Here is a 23830-nt window from a genome sequence, read left to right on the forward strand (position 1 = left end):
AGAGTTTTTTTACATAAATGGAACCATGGGGCCATCTCTATTGGTTGAAATGGTCAACCTCGCTATTTTCAGCACCGGGAACCCACCAGTTTCCAAGATAATTACCATAGTACTGTTGCTGGCTGTTCTCTAGAGAATCCAACATGGCTGTCAGACATCAACCAATACGAAGCTGCAAGTGGGTGACATCTCCCCAGAAAGGAGCCCAACACAACAACTACTATGGCATTTATCCCGGAAACCAAGGGCCTCTAGTTCCAATTATGTAAAAAAATAATCCCAGATGAGATTGCTGCTTTAACTTTCATACATGCTTAACACTTCTCACTTTCTGCGTAATATTGAATGACATTGTTATTGCCAAAAAAAATATTTTCAAATGATTAAATACATTTACAAATTATATAGTTGAGGAGCAGTGTTTGGCAGTTGCTATGCTGTGGATGACGTTTGGAGTAGGCCAAAGCACATATATGACTAGTGTCTACTTTTAGAAATACCTGAAGTATACTTTCATGTGAAAAAAACAAATTAATGCCATCCAAGACAGCCAGTGTCATTGTCTACCGGTCAACCTTCTCGCTGTCAGAACTCCAGCAGTATCCGAATGCCACAAACTTCCTGAATTGCAACTCCCCCCTCCCCCCCACAGGGCGACATAAGCGGAAGAGGAGAGGGCTCAACATGTGCTTTGACTGGGCTCTTCGATAGATCAGTGATCCCCATCAACCACTAGATACAGTTGCAAGCATTTTAGTGATGCTATTTATTATAGTGCCAAGCAGGGACAAAGCAATGATTTGAGATAATGAACCTTACTCAGTTACTGTAATCACAGATCCTTCCTCTGGTGAACTTTTAAAGTTTGAAGTGCACACCCAGTTTGGTCTGAAAATGACATATGAGGGGGGCTGTTACATTGTATACTATAATATGGTGCAGGTAGTCCTCGCTATGCAACGTTTCACTTTACAACGAATGCAAGGACTGCCTGTGCATATTAAAGGCTAAGGTGTGATTTGAGTAGAGTGCAAACAGGAATGCCTGAATTAGTATTTGCACCTAGCAAAGATGGGAAATGCCAGTAATGTATATATTTATTGTATGATTGTATTTGCATGAATGGATATATCAGTGCTTCTAACATAAGAAAAAAGTTGTCTCGACGGTCAGATTGTGATTGTCTCAGAACTTGGTTGTGTATACTATTGTATTGTATTGTATGTCTTTATTTATAAAGCGCCATTAATGTACATAGCGCTTCACAGTAGTAATACACGTGGTAATCAAATAAATAACAGATAATATAAATAACAGATCATGGAAATAAGTGCTTTAGACATAAATGTAACATTAAGGAAGAGGAGTCCCTGCCCCGAGGAGCTTACAGTCTAATTGGTAGGTAGGGAGAACGTACCGAGACAGTAGGAGGGAGTTCTGGTAAGTGCGTCTGCAGGGGGCCAAGCTTTATGTATCATGTGTTCAGAATATCCACAGTGCTATTCATATGCTTCTTTAAGCAAGTGTGTGTTAAGGTGGGTCTTAAAGGTTGATAGAGAGGGTGCTAGTGGGGTACTAAGGGGGAGGGCATTCCAGAGGTGTGGGGCAGTCAGTGAAAAAGGTTTAAGGCAGGAGAGGGCTTTAGATACAAAGGGGGTAGAAAGAAGACATCCTTGAGAAGAACGCAAGAGTCTGGATGGTGCATAACGAGAAATTAGGGCTGAGATGTAAGGAGGGGCAGAAGAGTGTAAAGCTTTAAAAGTGAGGAGAAGAATTGAGTGTGAGATGCGGGATTTGATCGGAAGCCAGGAGAGGGATTTCATGAGGGGAGATGTTGAGACAGATCTAGGGTAGAGTAGAGTGATTCTGGCAGCAGTGTTTAGGATAGATTGTAGGGGAGACAGGTCAGAGGCAGGAAGGCCGGACAGCAGGAGGTTACAGTAATCAAGACGGGAGAGAATGAGGGCCTGAGTCAGAGTTTTAGCAGTCGAGCAACAAAGGAAAGGGCGTATCTTAGTTATATTGCGGAGGAAAAAGCGACAGGTTTTAGAAATGTTTTGAATGTGAGGGGCGAATGTGAGAGATGAGTCGAGTGTGACCCGTAGGCAGCGTGCTTGGGCTACTGGGTGAATGATAATAGTTCCAACAGTAATGTGGAAGGAGGTAGTAGGGCCAGGTTTGGGAGGAAGTATGAGGAGCTCTGTTTTATCCATGTTGAGTTTAAGGCGGCGGAGGGCCATCCAGGATGATATAGCAGAGAGACATTCAGAAAATTTGTTTTGTACAGCAGGTGTAAGGTCGAGTGTTGAAAAGTATATTTGTGTGTCATCAGCATAGAGGTGATAATTAAACCCAAAAGATGTTATGAGGTCACCTAGAGCGAGTGTGTACAGAGAAAAGAGGAGAGGTCCCAGGACAGATCCCTGGTGTACCCCCACAGAGAGATCAATAGAGGAGGAGGAGGTGTTAGCAGAAGAGACACTGAAAGTATGATGGGAGAGGTAGGATGAGATCCAGGATAGTGCTTTGTTCCGAATACCAAGAGTATGGAGAATGTGAAGGAGAAGAGGGTGGTCCACAGTGTCAAATGCTGCAAAGAGGTCGAGAAATATGAGCAGAGTGTAATGACCTCTGTCTTTGGCAGCATGGAGGTCATCAGTTATTTTAGTGAGGGCTATTTCCGTGGAGTGAGCAGTGCGGAAGCCAGATTGTAGAGGGTCTAGGAGAGAATAGGTGTTGAGAAAATGGAGCAAGCGAGAGAATACAAGACATTCAAGGAGTTTAGAGGCAAAAGGCAGGATGGAGACATGTCGATAATTAGAAAGACAAGTAGGGTCAAGCTTGCTGTTTTTGAGTAATGGTATGACTGTTGCATGTTTGAAGGAGGATGGAAAGGTTCCAGAGCAGAGGGAGGAGTTAAAAATGTGTGTGAGCATAGGGATTATACTGCTGCGATACACTTTATTCCAGCAAATACCCAGTATGTACCTGGCAGATACCTGGAATGTGCCGCTCCTCACCTCTGACAAGCCCCGTTGCGTTTGCCTTCCCAGCCATGGTTCATGCCTGGCTGACGGGCGGCTGATCTGTTAAATGATAATGATTAGGATTTAATAGGCTGCAATGCTTCGCGTGTCTACCAGATGGCATAAATTCATGAATTGTAATGCAGTATATATATATATATATATATATATACTGTGCAGTATTGCAGCCAGAGGGAATAAAATGCTTCAATCCCTGCCTGGAAAATAACGCAATGCACTCGGGCAGAAAACAGTCACAAACCTCAATACACCCGAGTATACCCGAATTCGTGGGACTAGCCGAGCTCGAATAAAGTGTGTCGCCAGGAGCAAGAGGTTTTAGGAGATGGGAGGGAATGGGGTCAAGAGGGCAAGTGGTAGAGGGAGAAGAGGCGATCAACAGCGACACATCCTCGTTTGAGACAGTGGAAAAAGAGTCAAGGAAGGCAGGAGGAGAGTTAGGAAGAGGTGTAGTATGGGAGGAAGAAACAGAGGTATTCTGCAAGCCAGGGTCATACGCAAGATGATTTAGCCCAGATAGTGTCAACTGGGCCCTCTTTTCCAAGCACGACAATGTCTGTTTCTTTTCTTTACTTTATTTGTGGGAAGCAGGTGAAAAAACAGTCAATTGTGTAGAGATGTAGATGTAGGGATAATGTCTCTCTGTGTGTGCTTGGTAGTTAAAGGCAGGTGAAAAGATAATCCTACCATACAGGAGTTTACAGCAGTGCTCACTCATCCTGAGGTAATGGCGGAAAAGGAAGTGAGGGGCAAGGGTCACACTAAAATGGAGTGAGACTGCACTACTGTCAGCAAAAAGACAGGGGAGAAAATGGGAAAGTCCATTAACTGGAGGACTGGAGATGTTGCCAGAGCAACCAGGGGTGTGACAGCTTGGAAGGAAAAAGGCTACTTAATGTATCCATTCCATCTGCACTAGGAGTAAACTGCAAGGAAAGTAAATCCACGTACAGCTAGCAAGCAGAGCTGCCAAGGGAGAGGGGGGCTGAACAGAAAAGGCAGAAAGGGGTATTTCTGTTCCATGACACTCCCCGTCTGGTATCTGGAGATACCACTATTTAAGGTGTATGTGGAACATATGTGCAATATAACATAACATAGCAACTTCAAGCCCACATAACGATGGGATGCCGGCCGGTACCACCAGCTTGACGTCCTTTGCCATCTCGGTAAGGTAGGTGGATGCACAGCTCTAGGTCAGCTTGATGCACCACAATGTCTCTCAGAGTCCATAGAACTGGTACTCAGTTCTTCCCTATCATAGTCCGATTTGGGCAATAGGAGGATAGTCTCTGTGATAGGTCTTAAAAAGGTTTTAACGATCCCATTCTGGGTCACCTGAACTTCTACCTTGCGAACCCTTTCGTCTTCGCTTGGGATGGTTCTGATTATAAGTCCCATGGGCCATTCGTTTCTTGCCACCTGTTTATCTTTCAACAGCACCACATCTCCCACTTGGATATCTGGTTTAACCGTTTGCCATTTATGGCGTTCTTGGAGTGTCCAGCGATCCCAAAATGTGTTGGCCAAGTGCTGCACCTGTCTCCACTGTCGTTTGTACATATCCTTAGAGTGGAAGCCTTCGACTGGGGTGGGGATGTTCCCTACTTTCTGGGTTAGCAGCATTGCTGGTGTCAAAATACTTGGCGATTCTGGATCTGTTGACACTGGAATCAAAGGCCTAGCATTGATTATCGCTGATATTTCGGCCATGAATGTGGTTAACACTTCGTGAGTGAGTCGAGTCAGGTCGGTTTTTAGCATCATAGAGTCCAAGATACGCCGGACTACCCCGATCATGCGTTCCCATGCTCCGCCCATGTGAGAGGAGTGAGGAAGGTTGAATGTCCACGTGCACTCTTGGTCGCGCAAGTATCTTTGGATACTATTGTCTCTATTATCTTTAGTGTCTATTTGTAATTCCTTACATGCTCCAACGAAATTGGTGCCACAATCGGAGCGTATTTGTTTAACTGGTCCTCTGACTGCAAAGAATCTTCTGAGGGCATTTATGAAGCTTGAAGCATCCAGAGATTCTATAATCTCGATGTGTATAGCTCGTGTACCCATGCAGGTCAAGAGTACCGCCCATCGCTTACTGTTTGCTAGTCCGCCTCTCATTCTACGTGAGATCACCATCCAGGGCCCAAATACATAGAGTCCTACATAGGTAAAGGGGGGTTATGTATTAAGTCTGTCGATAGGTAAATCTGCCATCCCTTGGTCTTGGCTCTTTCCTCGCAGCATTCGGCACCTGACACATTTGTGGAGATTACTGGCCACGCACCTTTTCATGCCAACGATCCAAATGCCCGCCGCCCTAATAGCACCTTCGGTGAAGTGTCGTCCCTGATGCATGATTTGTTTGTAGTAGTAGCGCACCAACAAAATTGTGATGTGATGCCGGCCAGGGATGATAAGAGGATTGCTTTCCTCCCTGCTCAGTTGGGACTTTTTGAGGCGGCCTCCTACTCTCATGAGGCCGTCATTGTAGATGAAGGGATTCAATTTCCAAAGTGGGCTGTTTTTGGGAACACTCTTCCCTCCGCGAATGCACTTGATCTCTTCCGCATACGTTTCTCTCTGAACATGACTGAGAACAGATTCCTTAGCCCTTGTGACTTCCTCCACGGTGCGCAACTCTTTGCAGATGTGCCAGCCGTGGCAGCCGGTAGTTTTACCATCTGGTGTCTGGCGGAAGGAGGAGGCTATATGCCTGAGATGGGCTACTGCTCGCAGAAGGGCTGTCCACCTTGAGAAGCGATGGAATCGATGTGATCCGAATGCGTTTCTGTGCAATACATTGGTGAGTAACACGGATACTTGTGGGGGCCTTATCTCCGTATCCTTCTCGGGATCCACGAGTTCGAAGTCGCCAACTGGGGTTGGTGGTGTTTCCGCGGGCTGCGCAAGAAACGTTGGTCCTGTGAGCCACGACGCGTTCTGCAGTTGAGACACGGGTACTGATCTGGTGGCGTGATCTGCGGGATTTTGATCTGTGGGCACGTGGTGCCATTGTCCTGGTTGGGTTGTACGCCCTAGGTCAACAGAGTATTTTTCTGTCACAAGCGCGTCTTCATAGTTCCTTTTGGTCTCGAGCTTCTCGTGGACCTGGAAGTGGTTCGGACTGGGTTTGAAGTGGGATGCACGACCGTTCTCCAACAAGTTCGTTCGTAGGGCGTCTACGTTGTCGGGTCCTCGTATCTTGTCTATGCATACTTCTCCCACTACCACCCATCCTAGATCGAGTCTTTGAGCGGTTGGGCCGTTGTGGTCACCGTTTCGCTGTTTGCGGATCTTGTGTGCTCTCATGATGTCCCTGCCAAGTAGCAGCATGATCTGGCAATAGCTTTTATATGGGGATGGTGTCGCGCCACATCTGGTGTGGGGATCTCACTCCTATCTTCTGCCATGTGATTGCACTCGATGAGTGTGGGAAGAGGCATGTTCACCTTGCCGTCTATTGAGCATATGGTGTAGCCATTCACTCTTCTCCCTGTAGTCTCCATTCGCCCTGCGCACGTTCTGAGAGTGTAAGGAGAATCGCTGTCTTGTATGTTAAACATGTCAAATAATTCTGACCTGACCAGCGATCGGTTGCTCTGGTCGTCGATGATAGCATACATCCTTCTTGCTCTTTGGGGTTGTCCCTCTGGGTGCACTGCTACCAGACATATTTTAGAGCAAGATCTGACGTCGTTTCCTTCTCCGCATACTTCTGTGCATTTGGACGCTACCGACGTCGTGGGGGGTGTATCTCCCACTTCTTCCTCCCCGCCCTGCATTGTCGAAGGGTTAGGGGCTTCGCTTGATTTGGGCTTCATTGCTTCCGGGTGTAAAGCGGCTATGTGCCTGTCGCTATCGCGCTCTGTGCATTTCATAGCTTCCTTGCAGTCCTTGAATAAATGAGTTGTGGAAGCACAACATTTGAAACAAGCTCCCCATTCCCTGAGTAAGCTCTTTCGCTCCTCTATGGGTTTCATTCTGAATCCGATACACTCATTAAGCGGATGCGGCCTTTTGTGAATAGGGCATTCTTTGTTGAGGTCCCTTGGTTTCTTGTCCCTGTCAGCCACTTGGCCGGAACTCGCATGGGTCGTAGGGGGCACGTCCGTCCTGTGAACCGAGATGGGTGTACTGGTGTCCTTGTATCTCGTTGTTGGCCTTTCGTTCCTCAGGTGGCTGGCACTGGATGTGGTCTGCGCTCCTAAGATATAGCTGGGGTCGTTCCTCGTCCTTGCTGCTTCGCGAATGAAGCTCAAGAAAACTGAGAATGGGGGGTAGACGACTTGCTTCTCCCTTTTGTATTTGGAGCCTTGTGAGATCCATTTTTCTTGGAGGTTGTAGGGTAGCTTCTCCAGGATGGGTCTCACTCCACGAGCTGAGACTAGGGCGTTGAGACCTATTAAGGAATGGTCTTTCCTCGCGAACTCCAGTTCCAGTTCTTGCAGCAGGTCCCCGAGCTCTCGTAACTTCGAGTAGTCTTAAGTTGTGATCTTGGGGAAGCTGTCGACTCTCTTGAAGAGCGAATCCTCGACTGCTTCGGGGCTGCCGTAGGACTCTTCTAGTCTTTCCCACACTAGGTCAAGACCTACTTGGGGTTGGTGCGCGTTTGCCGCCGAAGTCTCTTCGCGTGCTCCCTGGATTCGTTCCCCAGGAACTTGAATAGCAGGTTTAGCTCTTCCCTTGCTGAGAAGTCCAAGCTGTTGATTGCGTCTTTGAACGTGAACTTCCACGTCCGGTAGTTCTCAGGGCGGTTGTCAAAGCTGATGAGTCCTGCTTGCACTAGGTCACGCCGGATCATGTACTTGGCTATGTCTGTCAGGCCTGAGGCATCGGCGTGTTTGTCCCGTTCTGAGGTAGTTGCTGGGAGGGTTCGTGCGGTCGCCTCTTCCTTGGCGTGGACGCGTGATGACTGCTGGTCGGTGTGAGGGGCTCTGTTTTCCCGTGTGGGTGTACCTGGATGGTGAGCCTGTTGTAGTGCATCCGTGTGCGCGCTGGCGTGTGGATCACTGTTGCGGCCGTGGCTATCCCAGGAAGCATGTACCATTGAAGGAGCAGCGTCTTCTCCTCGTGGACCTAGCAAGTCTTCGGTGTCTGTAGAGTCACTCCCTCCATGTTGAGGTGGTGCGCTGGTATTTACACTGAAGAGGCTCCTTACGTAGTCTTCAGTGCATTGGACTGGATCCTCTGAGGCAATCCATCTGTACGGTTGCTCCCCACCATCCTGTTGCGTGGCTGCTTCTAGGTCTTCGGCTTGGGCTATAACGGCAGCTGTGTCCTCTTCTTTGCTTAGAGCTTCTAGATCCGCATCTAATTCGGGCTTTCTACGCACAGCGGCAGCGGCGGCATTGGCAGTGGCAGCGGTAGCAGCGGCGGCAGCATTGGCAGCGGCGGCGTTCTGCTCCTTCTCTTCTATGCGCGCTCTTTCTGCCCTTACGGCTGCCTCTCTCTGACCATATTCGGCCCTGGCACATGCGGCCTCTACGGAGGCTCGTACCTTGGTAACGCTTGCGCTAGCGCTGGACGCGTTGGATCGCGCTGATCTTGTTGACCTTGAGGAATGCCTGGATGTGCTTGAGCGCTGCGATGCGGTTTCCAGCAAAAGGTATTTCCTCCTACTCTCGGCTTCCGTGATAGAGGTTCGCACGCGGCTGTCACATGTCAAGTCAATGTTATGCTGTAAGTCCCTGTCATGCAGGCTTTCGCCGGTATTAGCCCTGGCCAGGTAAGTGACGTATGCCTCTGATAGCCCTTGGTAGCATAAGTGGTCTATCTTTAATTGAGTTATTGCCTGCTCGAGCTGTTGTATAGAGTTGCCAGCGGCGGCGACATTGCGTATCCCAAGTGTGGTAGTGTTCCAGGCCAACTCTAATTTAGCGCGGTGCGCTTCAATGTCAGTCTCGTATTTTTCACAGGCCTTTTTGTGTCAGTGTGACTGTCCGTTTGGGCCTTGGGTCTGCCTGCGCCTGTTGCAGTTGCGCAGCGGTCTCTGTGTCTGAGTGATCGCTTTCCTGCGTGATGTCTGGTGAGGCTCTGAGTTCTGCCATGCTGTAGGTGTGTGTAGGCCTTTAGCCAGTGCGTGTGGCGTGCGGTCTTTTACCTGTGTCAGCGATGGACGACTGTCTCAGATGATGCCGAGCGGTGTCCTGCAGCATTCAGCGTTGGGCTAGCTGTACTCACAGGTGTCCGGTGGCTCTGACCCGTGTCCTGGCGGGTGTCCGGTAGCGTGGCCCTTGATGGCGCTAGCCGTGGGGACGTGCACAGGGGTAGGTGAGATGGTGGCTCCTCACTATGGGGCTGTGCAGAGGGTGAACTCAGACAGAGAAAGGCATTAGGTTTTGTGTTTGAAGCACTGTTTGTTTGCAAAGCTGCTGTGCAGTTTGAGCTACTTCTTTTCACTATTCTGCAAGCCAGGGTCATACGCAAGATGATTTAGCCCAGATAGTGTAAACTCGGCCCTCTTTTCCAAGCACGACAAGGTCTGTTTCTTTTCTTTACTTTATTTGTGGGAAGCAGGTGAAAAAACAGTCACTTGTGTAGAGATGTAGATGTAGGGATAATGTCTCTCTGTGTGTGCTTGATTGTTAAAGGCAGGTGAAAAGATAATCCTACCATACAGGAGTTTACAGCAGTGCTCACTCATCCAGAAGTAATGGTGGAAAAGGAAGTGGGGGGCAAGGGTCACACTAAAATGGAGTGAGACTGCACTACTGTCAGCAAAAAGACAGGGGAGAAAATGGGAAAGTCCATTAACTGGAGGACTGGAGATATTGCCAGAGCAACCAGGGGTGTGACAGCTTGGAAGGGAAAAGGCTACTTAATGTATCCATTCCATCTGCACTAGGAGTAAACTGCAAGGAAAGTATATCCACGTACAGCTAGCAAGCAGAACTGCCAAGGGAGAGGGGGGCTGAACAGAAAAGGCAGACAGGGGTATTTCTGTTCCATGACAAGAGGGGATATTCTGACGTATGGATTTCACCTTTTCCTTAAAATAGTCAGCAAAGTCTTGAGCGGAGATGGAGGAAGGAGAGGCAGCTGAGGGGGGTTTTAGTAGAGTATCAAAGAAAGAGAACAGTCGGCGTGGTTAGACTTGTGCATGTTGATTAGTGAAGAAAAGTAGACTTGTTTAGCATGCGAGAGGGCAGAGTTGAAACAGGAAAACATAAATTTGTAGTGAAGGAAGTCTGCGATTGTATGAGATTTCCTCCTGAGGTGTTCAGAGGAATGAGTGGAGGAACACAGCATGCGCCTGTGGAAATTTAACCAGGGTCTAGGGTTAGAAGGGCGAGTGCGGCAGAGAGAAAGCGGGGCATGTAGATCAAGAGAGGAGGACAAGGCAGAGTTGTAGTTCCTGACCAGGTTGTCAGGGTCTGTAGCAGAGGTGAGAGAGGAGAGGGAGGAGTGTAAAGTGGACTCAAAGTCAGGTAAGTGAATAGAGACAAAAAAACAAGGCGCACAACGCACATAGTGAAGTACAATAAAAATGTAAGTTTACTTATAAAAATATATATAATCTGCGTACATCAATAGAGTAAAATATGAGCAGTTGGTAATTGGGTATACCACACCAGTACACAGCTCCAGACGGCACTCCTCACTCGATTGTAGGGTGCAGGGGATCTCTCCTCATCTGATGTCAAGCTGGTAGTTGTGGAAGCCGTCTCCCTCTCACTCAAGACGGGGCAGGTCTCAGTCTCTGCTGCCGGATAGTCCTGGAACATCGATCCTCATCAGCGTGTAGCAGCCTCCGCTCACATCCGCATCCAAGCACGTTAGTCACGTGTCGCTACTCCTCCATGGAGCGCCCGATAGTGACGTCACAGTCCGGTCGCACTCTTCTACGAACCGCCTGCAAGGGCTCACTCAGTGCGGTGTAGCGAAGGATACACGCGGCTTCTTGGGAAGATGTAATAGGCACACAGTCTTGCGTGAAACGGGGAAACACTTGCGGAGTGTTAACACCAACAAGAGGGTAATAAAAACGAGCACTGACACCCTCCAACGCGTTTCGTAACTCGTGGTTACTTCTTCAGGGAAGTGAATAGAGAGCAGGTTTCTGCAGAACCAGGGGGTAGACGGAGGTGGAGAAGGGGAGAAGCGAGATAGAGAGAATGAGATGAGGTGATGGTCAGAGAGAGGAAAATGGGAAATGGAAAAATCAGAGAGAGAGAGAAGTTTTTGTGAAAACCAGGCCTAAGTAGTGGCCATCCTTGTGGGTGCTGGCTGCAGTCCACTGTTGAAGGTCAAAAGAAGAGGTTAGAGAAAGAAAGCGGGAAGCCCAAGGGAGAGAGGGGTCATCAATGTGGCACTTGAAGTCCCCAAGGAGAAAAATAGGGGAATCTGAGGAGAGAAAGAAAGAGAGCCAGGATTCAAAGTGAGAGAGAAAGGCAGAAGGGGGATGAGTAGAGGTAGGTGGACGATAGATGACCGTCACTTGGGACTACACAAGTTTTCTAGTTTTGTACTCCTTGAACTTCCTCAGTTTGTAGATATGAAAAAAATAACAAGAAAAATATACAAACCTATAATCTTTTTTTCATTTTTTTTTTTAGCTTACATAGAACATTGATGGACCTCCAAAATCAACAACTACAGCAATTAAATGATTGGCTCTCACAAACAGAAAAACGAACAAAGAAAATGGATGCTGAACTTCTGGGCCCTGACTTAGAAGATATAAAACATCAAGTAGAAGAACATAAGGTTGGTTATTTATTACATGGCAACTTATCAATTTAAATATTCATGTGTTCATATTGTAAAGGCACAATACAGAACATGCAGTTCATTTATTTTGTGTGCCAGACACAGTGACAGACGGTGTTACTATATCAAGTTCCAGAATTGAGTCAGCTTTCACAGAGAGAGATTTCCCTTTCAGTTGGATGTCCAAAGTTTCATACTGCTAACTCCTATATGAATAGCCCCTTTACAATAACATGGCACAAGCACAATGCTGTATAGAAAATACAGTCGTATGCAAGAAACAGGCACTTGCATCTGAGCTTCCAAATTAAAGAGGTAGCCAGCTTCAGTCTTCTTTCTTGTGCAATTTGTTTGAAAATGTTGTGAAATTCTGTGCCATCACTATCATTGAACCCTTTAGAAGCTAGCTTAGATTGTGAGATCTTTCGAGCAATATCTCCTTTTGCCTTATGTTATCATCTACTTCCTGCAGTATGTCCATTGGGTGTACTTTTATTTTCAATATTGTAATTGTGTAAAGAGCTGCATATACTGCTTGCTCTATATATGTAAATAAACCTATACATACATACATATTCTGAGTTATAACGGAATAGTGTATATTTTGATATTGCTAGGAATATCTGAATTTCTCCAAGTATTTAAATGTCTGAGAAATTATGAATTTGAACAACGACCAAAAACTTGTTAAATCAGTAACAAAAATTGATTTGTACTACTATAATGAAGGGAAAAAACAAACAAATAGCAAAAAGATATCATCATCATTATTATAAGATTTTTCTTTATTACTAAACAGACAGAGAATTATTTGCTGCTTTAAATCTGAATGTATTTGTAAATTGTACAGAATCAATTAATGGGTTCGTTTCTGGAACACAAAGTAAGAATAGGCAACTCGCATACAGCCGCGGCCCCTTTTATTCTCCGACATCTCCGAATTTTTTCGGGGATGTTTTCCGAATGCCATGCACTTCACCGTGTTCATGCCGCATTCATGCCGCATTCATGTTGCATTCATGCCGGCGTCACCCGCGGTTGATGTGTTTATTGATGTCTTTATTGATAATGGTTCGGATTTAATTGGTTGCAATTCTTCGTGTATCCGCCAGGTGGCAGATATTCATGAATTGTAATGTGCATGTGCTTCAGTAATGTGTCGACTTGCAGGTGTTTAAAAAAATACCGCAGTGGTCTATTGTAAATTGACCTTGGTACTGAAGTAGTTACAATAATGTATCAATTTAGGCTTTTCGTATTAAAAAGAAAATGCACAGTGTCTGGTGTTTTATTGTCCTGAGAATCCCGACATGAGTGCATCACTGCAGTCCGTGTTCCAAAAACCCGACATAACGTACGCTTATTTAATATGGGCCGCGATTAATGCAACAGATGATAAGATGGCAACAGTTGGTCAAATTTATCAGTATTTTATCGAAAACTATGACTTTTACAAATTTTCACCAGATGCTCATGTGTGGAAGCGTGCAATATGGAAAAAGTTATGTATCGATCCGTGTTTTTTTCGTATTAATCCCGCACACGGTGTTAAAGGAGGGTATTGGTGTGTAGCAGTGGAGGAACAAATCATGCGCATGTGGGAATTTAGTCAGGGTCTGGGGTTAGAAGGGCTAGGACGGCAGAGGGAAAGCGGGAAATGTAGATCAAGTGAGTAGGATAAGGCAGAGTTGTAGTTCCTGACCAGGTTGTCAGGATCTGAAGCAAAACTAAGAGAGGAGAGGGAGGAGCATAAAATGGAATCAAAGGCTGGTAGGTTAATAGAGCGCAGGTTTCTGCAGAAACTAGGGGTAGATGGAGATGGAGAAGGGGAGAAGCAAGAGAGAGAGAAAATGAGATGAGGTGATGGTCAGAGAGAGGAAAGGGGGAAGTGGAGAAATCAGAGAGAGAAAAGTTTTTGGTGAAAACCAGGTCTAGGTAGTGACCATCCTTGTGGGTGCTGGCTGCAGTCTACTGTTGAAGGCCAAATAAAGAGGTTAGAGAGAGAAAGTGGGAAGCCCAAGGGAGAGGGGTCATCAATGTGGCAGTTGAAGTCCCCAAGGAGAAGAACAGGAGAGTCTGAGGAGAAAAAGAAAGAGAGCCAGGATTCAAAGTGAGAGAGATAGGCCAAATGGGGATTAGTAGGGGTAGGTGGGCAATAGATGACGCCACTTGGACAGGGAGAGGAGAGAAGATCTGAACAGTGTGAGCCTCAAAGGAGGGAAAAGCAAGAGAGGGAGGAATAGGAAGTGTACGGTTACGGCAGATAGAGGAGAGCAGGAGCCCCACGCCTCCACCCCTACCATCAGGGCGCGGAGTGTGGGAGAAAGAAAGGCCACCATAAGAGAGGGCAGCTTCCGGAGCAGAGTCAGATTGAGTGAACCAGTTCTCAGTTATAGCAAAAAGGAGCAGAGAGTGAGAGAGAAAGAAGTCATGCACAGAGAGGAACTTGATAGAAAGGGAGCGAGCATTCCAAATGGCACAGGAGATTGGGAGTAAGGAGGGAGGGTGGCAGGGGATGGGTATGAAGTTGGTGGGGTTGACACCAGAAGGAGTAGAAGTTGCATTTGGCAGGCGAGGACAAGAGCATGTAGGAAAAAGGCAGGGACCAGGATTTTAAGATATCCCTAGAAGCAAGGAGGAGAAGCATGGATAAAAAGAGAATGTGTGAGGATGATTTGTATGGGTGTGTTATAGTGCAGGGGATATAGCCGTGTAGTGTCAGAGGGCACAGGTAAGAAAGGAGTTCATGTGAACTGAGAAGTAGTGAAGGAAGGAGAGATGAGGATATAGGAATAGAGTTAGAGACATAATGAGGCTGGTAGAAAAAAGTGCATCATTTGAAAAGAAGTGAGGCCATAGCAAATATAAATAGTAAAGGCAGCATCACAACAATAGTAAAGTGCTGAGATGTGCTGTAGTCTGGTATAGATAAGATCCTCCTTTCCAGCGTAGTTCAAATCCAGGATTCAGGGCCAGTAGGTGTTGTCCACTTGTTCACTCCTTTTGAAAACCCTTTTAAACACCAACACTACACTCTACTTCAAACATGACTGCAAACAGAAAAGGCTGATGCGCTCTTACTGATATAGCTCTAAAATGTCACCTGGCTGAAGCCACCTTAATTGGCACATGTCAGGAACATTAAAACAAATGGTGTTTCTAAACAGAGTGTTGTCCTGCCTGGGTGTTAAAGCTGAATTTAGTTAAGGGGTGATTGGATACAGCATTCAAATATTACCTACATTCTTATAAGATGCAATATCATTGGACACAATTATTCCTCAGGTTTCATAGCTCTCAAGGCTTGAATTTTATTTATGTTCATTTTTCAGTTTCACTCGTTGACTTTTTATCTCTGCAATTTTATTGCTTCTATATACAATATGTTTTGCGGACCTTGTCCCATTTTTTAATACATTTGTCATTATTGTATTACACGCAATAGGAGTGTGTGCTTTAGGCCTCGGACATGGTCAGCACTTATGCGCTGACCTGTGCTGAGGCGTGCTTACGCTCTGCACTGAGCCCCTACAGCCGCAATGAGAGCTTTAGCAGGGGCTCGCGGAAGCGTGTCTTAGCAAAATGTAAAATTTTCGCGCTTGCCGGAGCGCAGGGCTGGTCACGTGAGCGGTTCGCCCAATGAGGGCGAACCAGCTCCGTGACGTCACTGGCCCACCCCCCGACACGCCCCCAGACGGCGCGCGGTCTAAGGCCAGGGAAAGCACCCGCTTTCCCTCTGCCTCCGCGCGCCTCAGCAAGCAATCAGTAACCATGGACGTAGCCTTACACTGTTTGTTTCTTCACATGTGTTTTGGGATTGATTATACCTGGAAGAGCTGTCTATCTCCCCAGCTGTAGCATTCCTCCTTTCGTTACTTTTTTATCTACAGTCTTACAATAACAGTTTTTAAAATGTATTTCCAAAGGTCATATATCTTCTTATTTGTGCAGCATAAATCTTATTTAATTTTGTTGCTAAACTATAGTCCAAGGGGTTAAATATCCCTACTTTTGAAACTATTTGGCCCTATACATTAAGAAAACTCCAGTTTACCATATTACATTTTGTAATGTGAGATTATACAGTATGCCACATTTACCTTTCCTGGTTAGTGTTAATTAAAGATTATTGCCCATATTTACCATGCGATGCTACTGTATTTCACAAAACGCTTTCCAGTGCTGGATGCATATGACCCATACACAATACTTAAAATCCATTCACTTGAATAGGCTGTAAGGTTTCTGCACCCGATGGTGTCTTATCAAATAGCACAGTTTTCTTATTATGGGCATAGATCCTTTAAATTAAATATGCATTTTATAGCCCAAGCAGGTGGTTAAAAGCATTAGTTTATGTTGATATTTATATATGCAGATGGATTTGTGAGATTGTATAAAACAAGTAAGTATATTACAGAATAGCCAAATAGTGGCTTGTGAAGTCAATAACTGCCTTCAAATAACATTGCTCAAAGAGGCTGAAAATAAAACATCCGTATCTGTTTTAGCCACGACATTAGCTATACGAGTAAAAATTAGAAACTTTCCCCTGCAGAAGTGTGACATTTATTTTCAGGGCTTATCTACATGCTATATTCTATATCTTTTTGTATTTTTTTCTTAGGAAGCTTAATACATAAAAGTATGAGTGCTAAGCATTACAGAAAAGAGCACAATCCTGTACACATTTAAGTGAATACTTTTGAATGTCCAAAACACTGTAAACAAGGACCCATAATCTTCATTTGTATCACAGAAACCTAGTAGTTGTGAATCTATTCTATTGAAATGCTTAATTTCAAAAGGTGTTTTTTTTTAAATTTATTTGAATGTAGGGAGGAAAGGTGCTTGGTGTATAATAAAGATAAAGGGGCAATAAGGAAAAACAAATTTGGCAAGGGAAAACAGAAGTCATAAGAGGTACACAAGAGTCATAAGTAGAGTGTAGGAAACTTGCAGGGGTATTTACAATATGTTTCATCCACTCTTGTTTGTTACTCTTCCTACAGTACATGGAGTATAAAGTATTTTGTTTCCTTACTGTAATTCAGGTCCTTTTCTAGCGTTCTCTCTTTGTACCCAATGTGTAAGCGAATGGGCGTCATGTGACTGCTAGTGTAGTGATCACATGATCCCAGAGCAGCGAGAACATGGCACAAATGGTGCGTCATCTACACATTTACTATACTTGCAGTAATACAGATGTAGCAGACCTTATTGCTCCCGTTAACGCTGATGCAATTTTACGGTTAGATTTAACAGAGCACAATTAAAAGCAATGGTAACACATGCGTTATCCCTCAATACATACAATATTTAATCTGTTATTTTATGCGTTAACCCACTTTAACGTGTGCAATAACACCTTCTACATCAGCACCTGCTAGTGTATTTTCTTTTGTAACCAACAAGGTTTCGTTGTAACTATTGTATTCAATCTAGTTATGTAATCCATACTTGCACCTAGAACATTTTGTAATGCTACGCCATGCACAATATCCCTAAAAAAGTAGTTGTGCACTTTGCCCTATTGCTATCATCAGCGAGCATGATAGCATGGCAAACCTTTCTAGTCGTTCTATTAGCATACTGAAATTTTTTAGTTATGTTCCTCCTATGTACTGTTGCGGTACTTGGGATTTTCGAATTTGTCATCTATTTTTTCCTGGTATGTACGTTGAAATCTTTAAGTTATCCATGTGTTTAATTTGTGTTTGGAAAAAAATGTGTAAGGCTTTTTATGGTATTACTGTCCTAGTTCAGATATTGCCTTCAAAGGCAGGAACATTGTTTTAGATGAGTTTTATGATCTGTAATCTATTATCAACAGCGCCTTCTTTCTACTATTGATATGTCTGCCACAAACCTTAATATGCTGCAACATACTATATACAGTAGTTATCGCCCTCAAACTCAAGCCGACATTTCTGTTCCAATCTTCAACAACAAGCTTGTTATCATAATGTACTTTCAATTTGGCTATAATAGTAATAAATGCGTTCTCCTTTGGGGGCATGAGAACCAACCCCACACCTAGAACCTCATATTCCTTACGCCCAATCACTTATTCTACAAAAAGACCTCACTAGTTGATACACAATCCTCACGCTGTCCTGGTGTTCCCCAGATATATTCTTGTCCTTGGATACACCTTCCCCCTCACCCCCTCCTTTACCTCCTCCCCCCCCCTCTTTTTTTTTTTTTTTTTTTTTTTTTTTTTTATATTATTCTTTACCCCAGTACCTTACACATGACGATTCCCACTCACGTGGTTAAGTAGGGCTCGAAAAACTACGTGAGTTTATTATGCTTTTGTTATTGTATATGATATGCTAAATATGCACCTGATGTTTTTTTTTTTATGTATATCATGCATTTATGTATAATAAAATACAAGTTATAAAAAAAAAAAAAAATCATAATGTACTTTGCGCAGATATGTTTAGCTCTACAGATCTCAAGCTCAAATGTAGCAGTGCTCACTGTCTCTGGAGCTGCAGCTGAAAAGCAAAAAGCCGCGGCTCCGAAGACCGGGCCTGTTGGGACATCCCGGGGAGATCTTCATAATAAATAAACATGAGAACTCAGATCACCCTTCATTTTGAATTGTGGGTTAGAGCCTGAAATGCATGATTTTTTCCTCTTTGAGTGGGGTGTACAATATAAAAAGTGACATCCTACTTCAACAGAAACAATTGTTGTTACAGTATGTATTTCAAGTAATTGCAAGTTTTTTAATTCACTTGTTTACATAGGTTTTGGCAGTAGGAATAGCAATCATACAGATACAGTTATCGTTAAGTATATCTTGATTACTGTGTGTCTCAATTCTTCAGATATTGCAAGATGACCTGGAGCAGGAACAAGTCAGAGTGAATTCTCTCACTCATATGGTAGTTGTGGTAGATGAAAATAGTGGAGACAAAGCTACGGCTGCTTTAGAAGATCAACTGCAGGTGAGTACTTTAATATGAATCTGAATTCTAAATCTGACAATAATATGTAAGTGTGCACATAAATATTGCATAGTGAGCTATACATAGGTGAATTGTTAAATATTTTGATAATTAATTGTTAATTGATTTACTTGCAAATAATTCAGAAGTAAAAATGTATCAAGATGTGAAATGCAGTTTTGGAGCTTTGTGAAAAATCTAAAATTAAAATGAGTTTAGAGACCTATTTAGTAGAGTAACATTTGACTTATTTACCTCATAAAACACTCACTGTGAACTCACCTGAGTTACCTCGGAAAGAACCTATTTGAATATGCAAATTGGCTTATTTTCTATGTATCTTAGGTGTGTTCACAGGTATCGTTCTACATTTTGCAATTCACTTAGTTAAACATTAATAATAAAATACATTTTGAAAGTCATAAAAGCACATAAGTATATATGTATACATGTATGTGATTTAATAACAAAGGAAATTGTAACCTCAAGGTCGTTGAGAAATTGGTAACATTACCAATTATATTTGTTGGGGCATCCACTTAAGCAGTATGTATTAATATAGAATTCTGGCCTCTATATAAATCAGTGTAATACTTTCCACTAGTAGTACTTTAGTTTTTTTATTAATAAAATCCTTATATAATCTTTGAAGTTATGGTGTGCCCCGTGTATTTGCTACTTCTTTTTTCTTGTTATTCATAATTAGAAGTGGAAGCATGGCCAGTATTTGTGGTCATGTAGAACTCTTTTAATTAAGTTAGTAACAAAGGAGGGAGAGGGAGTAGGTGGTATGATATCTTTTATTGGACCAACAAGTAGTTGTAATGTTACAAGCTTTCGAACCTCTCAGGGTCCTTCATCATTAATTTTGTGAGTCTTGAGCAGCACCTGCATTTCTGTTTGTTTGAATTATAATACAATAAGTACTTCAGTAATAGGTGATACATTTTTTATTTGGAATAACAATTGATATATAAAGACAAGCTTTCGAGAGTTCTACTCTCTTCCTCAGATCTGGCAATACTGATTTACAAAATATTCAAGGAGTTTAACAGAAAAGTAAAAAATCCAGATTAACATTGTTAATCAGAAGATGTGTAAAAAAACAGACTGGGCAATAAAGGGACTAAAGGGACAGTGAAAAATGTTAGAGGATGAGGAACCATCCATCCATCAGCAGAGTCAAGGGGGGCGGGGGTGCAAGTGGGGAGAAGAGTCTACATTTAAAAAATAACAGAGAGACAGGGAGAAACATTACAAAAAGTTATGATAGTATTTAAGAAACTCCATATCAACATTACATCCTCTTGTTTTAGTGTCAACGATCATTATTATTTTCAGTTGACATGTTTTCTGTTCGAGTCCTTTAAAACATTCCTTTGAGAATTTGGATTGTTACATCATTTGTAGAATGATCTGGCTGTGAGAAGTGGTGTCCCACTGGAGTGCAGTATCTCCCTTCTTCATGGGGTGTAATTGTGTCTATGTAGGTTCGTTCTGGTTTGAGATTTTTGGCTGGTTTCACCAATGTTGCGTCCTTGGTCCCATTTTCTGCCTTGTATCATATATACCACATTCCTGGTAGCAGAATGATCCTTTAGCATTGACTGTGTGATGTTTGTGTCTGGCGTTGAGATTTTGGCTTATATGTTTGCAAAATGTACAGCTTGTATTGTTGCATGGTTTTGTGCCATTCTTAGCATTCTTGAGTTCTTAATGAAGTTTTCTATTGACTAACTTCTGCCTGAGCTTAACTGATGGATATAATGAATTCAATGACTTGTAAAATTGTTTTAGATTTTCTTCACCCTCTGTCCATATTATAAACAGATCATCAAAGTATCTGTAATATTTGTAAAGTTTGTGGAAGAATGTGGTTAGGAATCTCTGTTAAAGATTTGCCATAAAAATATTGGCATATTGTGGTGCCATCCTTGTGGAAAAGACTTGTTATTCTCAAAAGACAATCTCATTCCCAACAAGCTGTCCGAAAGTTGAAAAACAAAAAATAACTCAACAAACTCATTATTCTCTCCAAGGCCATGACATATGAACAGTTATACTGACATCGTGGATACGGTAGATAATCAATCAAAAATCTATTGCTAATGTGAATAATTATCACTAACACCTAGATGTCACATGGTTGTTGTAGTTAAGTGTTGTTTGTTACCACGCTTACCAATTTATTTAGTTTAAAATATTACATTTCTCTTTGAGTAAATTGTCTGAAAATGTAGTACAAGTTACAAAATAATAAATGAAATATTTTGTATTAAGAATCCAGTCAATGAGATGTACCGTTTATTTTGTTTGTATAATTAAAAATAATAATATTAATTTCAAGATGGGGGCTGCACTGATTTGGTTGAAACTTTTGGCAGATCTACAGTAGGTTAGGATGGCAGAAAGTTACCTTCAAAATTCCTGTGGAGGGAGAACAGATGAAAAAAAATCAGACACAAAACACACCCCCAAAGTGGCCACAAAGTCTAGTTGATGGCTTTGCTCGCTCATTCATCCAATAATTAAAAAAAAACAGTCAGTGATTGGCATTGATTTATGTATTTCAAGACCATGTTCTGCACAAATTTTGTATTCTAGTATTGATTTAAGAATTTCAAATCACAATACTTTTTTAAGATTGGTTGAAACTGCAGATGTATAATATTCTACCAAAAGCATACATGTTGATTGATTACAAGTTCACCCCTGCCAATCTCTTTTTTTTAACCCTGTAACTGAAACTTAAAACACTATTCTAATTACTGCCAAATAATCACAGTTGTAGGCAGAGAGTGATACAAGCTGTGACTTTTATTAACAAGAGTGAAACTAATAAATAAGGGGACTGTCTGCCAGTATTGGAGCACTCCAATCTTTGGAAAAAAAAATAGGGCACTTAAAATCTCTTATATTCTACAATGTGGGTAAATAATTGAAATATAGTTCAGTGATGCAATAATAAGGATTAATATTGTGGTAAAACAGTGATCAATAATAAGATAAAGAAGTAACACAGAATAAAATAAAATATAAAAACAAAAACTCATGAAAAAAATCTGTCCCTAAAGTATGTTTGCTTGCTCAGAGTAAGATGTGGCCACAATTAGATCCCGTTCTTAACAGTCCAACGGTCCTAAAAAAATAAAAGTCCTTGGCTGCATAAAATAGGGGGACAAAAGAAAAAGAGAAAAATGCTAATAGTTTAGTATGGGTTTAGTAGCAAAGGTAAAATATTTGAACAGTAAGAAATGCACTCACAAATGAATACTTGTTAGTTGCACTTAGTTGTACGCTATCATTAGGTTAATCTCCTCTGTTTTGTAGTAGACCCCACGCTAAACTCACCACTAGAAATATATGCATAAAATAAAAAAAAAATACAGTATAGTGTCACGTACGGCAGACCTGTGAGCTCGTGACATGTACTGTATATGGGACAAGGGTTAATACACAGCTACAGTACCTAACTGACCCACTTTTCACCTTCTGTAAAGGTCTGTCAAATTAACAATATCTCCCCTCAATATGTCACAATATAACATCTGTCACGGACAGCACACATTTGAGCACGTGACTTATATATATGCAATAATGGTTAATACACACAGCTAAACTAACCAACTCACCTTTCTTCTTCATAATGTACTTCATAAGGCACTTCAAATTAGTTCATATTTACCGTTTCTCGGTTGCAATCTATCTATGCGCTGCAACCAGTAAAATAAATATCATATATGTAATTTGCAGTCTAATGGTCCATGTTTATTAAAGAAATATATGCACTTAATACACTAAAATCTATTGTAGCAAAATGTGTCCTATAGTGTCAGTTACTCTCTAAAAAGTGTGTAATTGTTAAATCAGAGCCCAAAATATTGCTTATTAAAGTTTGGCTTTAATATAAAAAATATACAGTGCTTAGGTTACAGAAAGATTTTTACAAGAACATATAGTTATAATAAATGCTGGCTGCTTCTTAAAATTAAAAGTTAAACATTCAAGAATCCCTATACGTTACCACTTGTCATAGTTTCTTCCAAGAGAGGTCACTGATGAAAATTTATGTCTGACCCCAAAACACACCTCTGTTGAATTCTAACTCATAATTAAAAAGTAGGCCTTTATATGGTAACTTCCCTTCATTGAGAACAACAAAAGCCCACCCCTGTTGTAAATCAGCGCTGGCTCACATTTGCGACCTAACAGAAAAAACTGTCTTGTGATATTTAAAGTCTAGGGGAAAAAAGAGTGACACTCACAGGTGCAAAAGGGGGTGCGCTGATATATACACAAGCTATTGAGTGTCCATAAATTCTGGGATGTATGATCTATGGAGAGGGAGGGGTGGGAAGTTTCCCCGTGGTGTTTGATTGGTAAATGGGTAACTTATTAAAACAACTATGGATAGTAACCTAAAATAATGAACTGATTGCTAAACACAAAATGTGAAAATAAAAGTAACAAACCACTGATACTTAGATGCAATCCCTTGAAACAGCTCAGCAGAGTTCTACTCACAAATTGAATGCAATGTTTATATTACCAGTATTAATGTCCATTGATTATAGTCCAAAAATGGATTGATCCTCACAGTATGGTGAATAAAGGATTCTTGTGGTTGTTGACTATTCATGCCCACACAAGAGGATACCACTCCTCGCATGTACCTCAAACAGGAAAGATAATGAAAATAAGTGGAGGCGCAATGGAAAAATGGAATCAACTTTATATTCACCTTCAAAGTGAGTGTTCAATAGTAATTAAAATATACATATATGGTGTACTACTAATGCACAAACATACATTAAATACATAAACAATTGTTAAAAGTGATATTGCTAAATATCATATATGTGAACTGGTAAAAGTGTGTAAAGGTCAGAGTTGCCTGTGAGTACGGTGGTAGCCTTAAATGCTGCTGGCTGTCAGCTCCTGCATGCTCCTTCCTCTCTGGGGTTAACGCCTGGACCGACCTGCCACAGAGCTGGATCGGGCGCTCACACTGCTGGGACTCACTACCTCTGTGAGTAGGCGGGGGCCGTGGGTCACCTTGGTGTGCACCATCAGATGGGACCGTCCTGGGCATCTTCCAATTTTCTCCTCCGG

At 42.6% G+C, this 23830-nt stretch overlaps 1 protein-coding gene across 16 annotated transcripts in view; it reads left to right on the plus strand.

Annotated features, from left to right (window-relative positions):
- Window positions 1–23830, plus strand: part of DMD (dystrophin) — a 2761517-nt gene that overhangs the window by 1045271 nt on the left and 1692416 nt on the right. For all 16 annotated transcript variants that reach the window (XM_075590265.1, XM_075590266.1, XM_075590270.1 and 13 more), the window contains 2 exons: window positions 11606–11756; window positions 18599–18718. In XM_075590265.1, coding sequence (XP_075446380.1) covers window positions 11606–11756; window positions 18599–18718 — 271 coding nt within the window. The remainder of the gene's footprint in view (window positions 1–11605; window positions 11757–18598; window positions 18719–23830) is intronic.

Source organism: Ascaphus truei, chromosome 3 (genome assembly GCF_040206685.1).
Source record: "Ascaphus truei isolate aAscTru1 chromosome 3, aAscTru1.hap1, whole genome shotgun sequence".
In the NCBI taxonomy this organism is placed as follows: Eukaryota; Metazoa; Chordata; class Amphibia; order Anura; family Ascaphidae; genus Ascaphus; species Ascaphus truei.